Source organism: Eschscholzia californica, unplaced genomic scaffold, assembly GCF_041429995.1.
Source record: "Eschscholzia californica isolate CP2 unplaced genomic scaffold, dmEscCali1.0.p SCAF_3, whole genome shotgun sequence".
Classification (NCBI taxonomy): domain Eukaryota; kingdom Viridiplantae; phylum Streptophyta; class Magnoliopsida; order Ranunculales; family Papaveraceae; genus Eschscholzia; species Eschscholzia californica.
The window spans coordinates 19,770,832-19,778,950 of NW_028238420.1; the positions used below are offsets into that span (position 1 = coordinate 19,770,832).

General features: G+C 36.9%; 1 protein-coding gene across 1 annotated transcript; it reads left to right on the forward strand.

The window, feature by feature from the left end:
• Positions 1 to 302: 302 nt before the first annotated feature.
• Positions 303 to 6,175, forward strand: LOC147548909 (uncharacterized). Its single transcript, XM_086668152.1, has 4 exons — positions 303 to 308; positions 970 to 1,303; positions 5,072 to 5,860; positions 5,968 to 6,175. The coding sequence occupies exons 1-4, from the start codon at positions 303 to 305 to the stop codon at positions 5,994 to 5,996; spliced, it is 1,158 nt and encodes a 385-aa protein (XP_086524278.1). The 3' UTR covers positions 5,997 to 6,175.
• Positions 6,176 to 8,119: the final 1,944 nt, after the last annotated feature.

Here is an 8,119-nt window from a genome sequence, read left to right on the forward strand (position 1 = left end):
TTGTCTGTTGGGGCTGAGTCCCAACAGACTGACCTTAGACCTCCCATGCAGAGGTTGGAGATGCTTTTAAAAGAGAACATCTTCATGCCCCAAATCATCACCAGGTATTATATTTGCTCATTTTACGAAAGAACTCATCTAAAGATTTGTCCCTCAAAATTTTCTTGTCTTCGTATCCTTTTCTTTTATACAAGAGGAGTTGGGCAAAACGCCCAAAAAAACAAACCCACAATGGGAGTTCAGTCGGCGTCGGAAAAAAAATTCGTTGCATGTGCACACACAGGTTTCTTGACAATTAAAAAATGGAGGTTACAAAACTGGGTGTACTTTACACGCTATTTACAGATTTGGCATGAAACAAAATCTCGTGTTTTTCTTACTTTACGGTAAATTTACAAATATGTCATCCACAAAGATATTGACACGTCATTTTTTTTCTTCCTTTTCCGGTAAATATTACAAATGTGCCATTCATTAAGATAACGACACGTCAATTTTTTCTTTCTTTTTCCGGTAAAATTACAAATGTGTCATCCATGAAAGAAAATCACGTTTTATTATGTATTGTACACAATATATAATGTCATGTACATTACATAAAAAAATTGGTCGGTGTTTTGGGGAAGAAAGAAAAATTTCCGGGGAAAAAGGTGGAAATCACAAAATCTATTCCCTAAACACATATTTAAAGTAGCCGGAAGAATGTCATCGACCGGAGTTGGCCGACAACTTTTTCCTTCTCTCTCTTCTCTTTCTGTCTTCTCTGTTCTCTTTCTCTTTTCTTTCTCTCTTCTCTCTCTCTCCCAGCATCTCTCTTTTTCTTTCTCTAAATTCCGGCGAAGGGGAGAGTCCCTTCGCCAGAATCTCGTCTGGATCTGGAAAATTCAGATCCAAATGAAAGAACCTTCCTCTCTCAGGGTTTTACAGGACTAAATTAAGGGTTTGCGACGTCAAATTAAGGGTTTGCAGGGCTCAATTAGTTCAATCGAGCGATGTAGGAAACCAGTTATTGCTGGAATCCATGGAGGTTGTATCGGAGGTAGTATTGATCTTATAACTGCTTATGATATTAGGTATTGTATTGAGGATACATGTTTTAGTATAAAGGAGGTTGATTTGGCCATTAGTGCTGATTTTGGAACGCTTCAGAGGTTGACAGGAATCATTGGATATGGGAATGCTATTGAATTTGCATTAACTGGAAGAAGATTTTCTGGTTCGAAAGCGAAATCTTTAGGTCTTGTTTATAGGGTTCTTGGCTTCAAGGATGCAATGGATGATGGCATTAAAGTTGTTGTTGAAGGCATTTCTCTCTAACTTATTGAAGCTGCACATTTGGTGTTCCTGATTTAAACCTTGAATTTTTGATACTCCAAACTTTTTAGTCACAAATTAGATAATTCTTATCTACCCAACTCTAAGGATTAAATTCATGTGAGTTTTCTTCCAAGTTGAAACTGAATCATTGAAATGAACTATTAAACACTTTGTTAAAAGTGTCTCAACATACAGAGAAAGAATAAAAAAGAGAGAGAAAGAAGAGACGGTCGGTTTGGTAGTGGAGTTCGCCGACGTTAATGGTGGAGGTTGCCGGGATAAGGTAGAGGTTGCCAGAGATGATGGTGGTGGGAAGGAAGATGGAGGAAGAAGAAAATAAAAATAATAAACCTAGGTAAAGTGTTTTGAGGAAACAAAAAAAGTTTGTTTCCACCCAATTTTTTTTTCCCCGAAATTTTTTCTTATTTCCCCAAATGATCGACCAAAAAATTTCTTGTACGTTCTTTCCAAAAGGTAAACTATAACACTGAAATATTATTGGAAGTTTTGTTTTGTTTAGTACATAACAAAATTTCTTATACATCTATATAATAAAACACAAAGATTTTTGCTGACTGGGACAAGTCGAAAGACAAATCCGGTCGTTCGTTGCATTTTCCATATCATCTTAATCCTTGGATCTATTACTTACCTCAAAAAAAAACAAAATTTGATCACCCACTCATTTAATCTATTATACAAACTTCGTTCACCCAATAATATCATAGACGTCCATCTCGGTTCATCTTTAATTGTGACCTTTAGATCCATCTAATTACAATACTAATTACGTTAATTTTTGGCCATTAGATCATATTAGCCATTAAATCATAAAATCAATTATGATCCATAATTTGGGTCAGTTTTAATTTTGACCATTAAAATTCTCCTCATTAAATATATTCGGTGAGATTAATTTTTGGCCATTAGATCATATTGGCCATCAACTCATACAAACGATTATGATCCTTAATTTGGGTCAGTTTTAATTTTGACCATTAAACTTTCCCTTAAATATTACAATCCTTTCATCCTTCTCGTAGGATTTCTCTGTCCTTTGAGAATCCCCCTTATAATTATTACACACTCACTCTTCAATCCATAAAGTAAAGACATCAATTTGGCATCTTCTCTCTTGGATACACCAGTTACATTCTATCCCTCTATATTCCAATTTATTAAATATTCATGATGAAGATGACCGCATTTCGGTCAGTTACATACTAAGTCATTTTGTTTCGATTGAATCCAATTTCTTAAATCCATCTATAAAACCCATCTTTTCTCCTCATTCAACTATCATGTGCGCTGGTCTGGAATAAGTTTTCATTTATACAACTATCATCGTTATTTTCAACTTATTTAGGTTGTGGATTGTTACTTCTTTGATTATCTCTTTGGACATTCTCAATTTGGTTACTGTAACTGATTTAGGTGTTTCATCTGAGTCAAACTTATTGTGGAGGTGAATTATTACTTATCGGATTATTGATCTTCATCAATTTCACGTGATTATCTTGTTTGTATGAATTATTATTATTTACTGAATTATTATTATTTATCGAATTATTATTACTTATTGAAGTACTAACAATTTATTATATTTTACTTATTCTCAATATTAGCTGAAAAACCTTTTGATGAAAGGAAGAGATGTGATAGTTCATTATCTTGGCCCTGAAGGAGAGTTGGATTGCATGCAAGATTTTACTGATATCGGACATTTGTTGGAAGAAATTCCAATATATGTGGGCTCACATATGTATAGACATGTGTATGGCTATCTCAGTAATTGTCAAGTCGTAAAGTGGTCTATATGGATTGACTTGACTAGTGGGTATCAAATTGTCATGGAATAAACGTGTAGAAACCATTAAGTGATTTCTAATTTGATGATGGGTCAAATTAGAAATAAAAGTCTATAAATAGGGGTTATGGTCCCCATTTGGGCTTCTTCCCCAATCTCAACATTTTTGGTTAAGTGTGAAATCCCTTCATCACAAGAGAGATTCTAAGGAGAAGAAGAACCAAGTGGAAGATCAACCCTACCCAACCATCTTTTAGCTATGGATCAAGGTACGCTTCCGTGATTAAGTTTAATCTCTTTGAATCTTGTGGAGGTATGTGTAGTTTAGATTATACATGTCATATTCAATGGTATTTGTATATGGTTATATGCATGTATAAGGTTAAATATTATAACAATTGGTATCTAGAGCCACTCCAATTTTAAGGTTCATTGAGAAATTTAGGAGTCTTTGGTGTTTGATTTATCTTATGAACCATATGAAGGTTTTATTGTGTCCAAAATCTTGGGGTTATCATGATCTTCCATGAAAATTAAGTTCAGATAATTTGTAGATAGGTTATTTTGACATATAAATATTTATATCATGTGATTTGGTTCCACTTCAATATTTAAGGATCAAAGTTTTGATATAAAATTGAAACATAATGATCTTACATATTTGGATTGAAAGTTTTATAGACACAATGAATTTAGTATAAACACATGTTATTAAAATTTTGATATTGATTTAAATCCTTGATTTATCAAAATTATGTGGAAACATATTGGATTAAACACATTATTTGTCAAATTTTGGTATTAGATTAAACTATTATTTATCAAAATTTGGATCAAGTTTTTCTTTTATGGATTAAGTTCATGTTTTTTTTTTTTTAAATAATAAAAAAAAAACATTAAAGTTGTTTTAATTCCCCACTTAAAGTGGGGAACTAAAACAGCACCCCACTTAATGTGGGGCTACTGTTAGTAACGCCCCACTTTAAAGTGGGGATGGAAGGTGCCCACGTTCCTTATTAATTGGAACGTGGGCAGTCCAGTCAGTTGGTCTGACCAGACCAACTGACTGGTCAGTCAGATCTGACTCGGGCCGAGTCAGACGGACCTGACTCAGATCTGACTCGGGCCGAGTCAGACGGACCTGACTCAGATCTGACTCGGGCCGAGTCAGACAGACCTGACTCAGGTCTGACTCGGGCCGAGTCAGTCAGACCTGACTCAGGTCTGACTCGGATCGAGTCAGACATACCTGACTCAGATCTGACTCGGCTGAGTCAGACATACCTAACTCGGAACTGACTTGACTGAGTCAAACAGTTCTGAATGGTCTGACTCGGTTGAGTCAGACATGTTTGATTGGTCTCAGTCAGACAGATCATTTAGTGTGTTAGACCGGTCTGACTTATTGAGTCAGACAGATCTGCGTGGGTCAATTACAGACCAAATTAAAGGTTTTTTTTTAACATTTATTTTGTAAAATTTAAACAACTAATAACTGATACATCCCTCAAATAATATCCGACATTCGATAGAACTAATTGAAGTAAAATGTCGCCAAAGTGACCTCTTTTATGTAGATTAGTTCCATGACAATGTTGGAGTAGGTTGTGTGTATGTAAATTCATGCGGATATTAAGTCGACCCAAAGGTAGTTTAATATTTGGCCGAACTACATATACACCTGCGGTGATAAATGTGAGATGATTTTAAGGTGTCCATGTGAATAATGAGTTGGTCCAAAGATAGACTTTTTGTTTGACAGGATTTATCGTCTATATTTGATTACTGCAACAGAGATACCACTTACAAATTAGTATTACTGTCCAAAGACTTGATGCTAATGTTGTGCTCGGTATTCTGCTATGTATCTAGTTATTGTTTAAATTTTAAATCTCACTTTAGTTATGATGTGAACATGTAAATTTATTATGTCTATTCTCTGTGTAGTTGCTGCAAATATACTAATGAATGCTAACAACATTCCCATTCTCAATGGGAATAACTTTAAGGACTGGAAAGAGAGCGTTCTGATCGTTCTGGGCTGCATGGATCTGGATCTTGCACTTAGGGTGGAGCAACCCGCCCCTCTTACGGATGATAGTTCTCCTGATGAAAGGAGACACTATGAGAGGTGGGATCGCTCCAATCGCATAAGTCTTATGATCATTAAGCGCGGCATTCCAAAAGCTTTTCGAGGCGCAATCTCTGCTGAGGTAACTAAGGCCATTGATTTCCTTGCCGAAATCGAAAAAAGGTATGAAAAGAACGATAAGGCAGAAACAGGAATGCTTTTGGCGAACCTGACTTCTATGAGGTATAAAGGCAAGGGAAACATAAGGGAGTACATCATGAAGATGTCTCATATAGCTTCCAAACTTAAGGCACTGAAGCTTGAGCTGTCTGAGGATTTACTCGTGCATTTGGTAATGAACTCTCTTCGTGCACAATTTGGTCAATTTAAGGTCAGTTACAACTGCCAGAAGGAGAAGTGGACTCTTACTGAGCTCATTTCAAATTGTGTGCAAGAGGAGGAAAGAGTGAAGCATGAGAAATCTGAAAGTGCTCATTTGGCCAGTACCTCAAAAGGGAAGGGCAAGAAAAGGAATAAGGATAATGAAGCTGCTAAGGGTCCAGAACAAAAGAAACCTAAGGAAGAAAATGGTTGTTTCTTTTGTGGAAAACCTGGGCATGTAAAGAAAGAATGTACGAAGTATGCTGCTTGGCGTGCCAAGAAGGGTATGTTCTTTACTTTGGTCTGTTCTGAAGTTAATTTATCTTCAGTACCTAGAAACACGTGGTGGTTAGATTCAGGTGCATCTATTCACATTAGTGTTTCTATGCAGGGTTGTCTGAGCTACCGAAAGCCAATTGATGGTGAAAGATACATCTATGTGGGAGACGGGCAGGCGGTAGAGGTCGAGGCAATAGGTCATTTTAGGATATTATTAGGAACTGGATTTTATTTGGATTTGAAAGACACTTTTGTTGTACCGTCATTCAGACGGAATTTGGTTTCAGTTTCTGTTTTGGACAAATCCGGTTTTCATTGTTCATTTGGAAACAATCAGTTTAGTCTTTCTTTAAATTCAAATAATTGTGGTACTGGTTCTCTAAGTGCTTATGATAAGCTATACTTGCTTGACACTATTGACTCATATAATGAAACCTTGCACGTGTAAACACGGGGTACGAAAAGAAAGATTACTGAAGTGAATTCAGCAAAATTATGGCATAAGCGTTTGGGTCATATATCTAAAAATAGACTCAAAGGGTTGGTGTCAGAAGGTATTTTGGATTCACTTGACTTCTCAGACTTAGATGTCTGTGTAGAGTGCATAAAAGGCAAACAGACCAAACAGAAGAGATTAGGTGCCACTCGAGCTTCAGGCGTCTTAGAATTGGTTCATACTGATATATATGGGCCATTCCCTTCGGCTTCTTGGAATGGTCAACGATATTTCATATCACTCATAGACGATTTCTCTCGATATGGTTACTTACATCTCATTCATGAAAAGTCTGATTCCTTAGACGTGTTCAGAGCTTTTAAAGCTGAAGTTGAAAATCAACTCAATGCAAAAAATAAAAGTCGTTAGATCTGATCGTGGTGGTTAATACTACGGCAGATATGACGGTTCAGGTGAACAACGTCAAGGGCCATTTGCTAACTTCCTAGAGGAATGCGGAATCGTCCCACAATACACCATGTCAGGTTCTCCTAGCATGAATGGTGTAGCTGAACGGCGAAATCGTACTCTTAAGGATATGGTAAGGAGTATGATCAGTCATTCTACCTTACCAGAGTCACTCTGGGGAGAAGCATTAAAGACAGCAGCTTACATCCTTAATAGAGTACCATCTAAAGCAGTTGCTAAAACACCTTATGAACTTTGGACTGGGCGAAAGCCAAGTCTAAAGCATTTACATATTTGGGGATGTCCATCTGAGGCGAGGCTTTATAGGCCGAATGAAAAGAAGTTAGACTCCAAAACAATAAGCAGCTACTTTATTGGATACTCAGAGCGATCTAGGGGCTACAAATTTTATGATCCCACAAGAAAGTCTATTTTTGAGACGGGAACTGCAGTATTTTTTGAGGATGTTGAGTTTAGGGGGAGAAATAAGGTCAGAGACATTGTCTTTGAGGAGGAATCGATTGTGATCCCTAGTACTACTTCTGACAATGTATCAATCTTCATGCGTACGATTGTCGAAGAAGGAGATTTGGAACCCTTAGAAGACAATGTTGAACAACTCCCCACTCTAGTTCAGGAAGTTGTTCCTGAAGGACAAACTCAACAACCTCAAGAGGAAGTGCCATTAAGGAGATCCAACAGAGAGAGGAGAATTGCTATTTCGGATGATTACGTAGTATATCTCCAAGAACATGAGGACACTGGTGGATTGACAGAAGATGATCCAATCAACTTTCGTCAAGCCATGCAGGATTCTAACTCTGAAAAATGGATCAACGCCATGAATGAAGAATACAAATCAATGCAAGACAATCAAGTTTGGGATCTTGTCCCATTACCTGAAGGTAAGAAACCCATTGGTTGCAAATGGATTTTTAAAACTAAAAGGGATTCGAAAGGTAATGTGGAGAGATATAAGGCTCGTCTTGTGGCTAAAGGCTTCACTCAAAAGGAAGGCATAGATTATAAATAGACTTTCTCTCTGGTTTCATCGAAAGACTCTTTCAGGATAATTATGGCACTTATTGCACATTTTGATCTTGAGCTACATCAGATGGATGTCAAAACGGCTTTTCTCAATGGAGACATTGATGAAACAATATATATGGTGCAACCCGAAAACTTTGTATCTGGTGATCCAAAGAATATGGTTTGCAAATTAAAGAAATCCATCTATGGGCCCAAGCAGGCTTCCCGTCAGTGGTACTACAAATTTCATCAAGTCGTAGTCTCATTTGGTTTTGAGACAAATATTGTTGAGGATTGTGTGTATCACAAGTTCAGTGGGAGTAGCTTTGTA

Bases quoted from the DNA above. Each gene is read 5' to 3' on its own strand.
- LOC147548909 (XM_086668152.1), top strand. The intron at 1,304-5,071 runs GCATTTCTCTCT...TTCTCTGTGTAG, and splicing joins CATTAAAGTTGTTGTTGAAG to TTGCTGCAAATATACTAATG. The intron at 5,861-5,967 runs GTATGTTCTTTA...GTTTCTATGCAG, and splicing joins TGCTTGGCGTGCCAAGAAGG to GGTTGTCTGAGCTACCGAAA.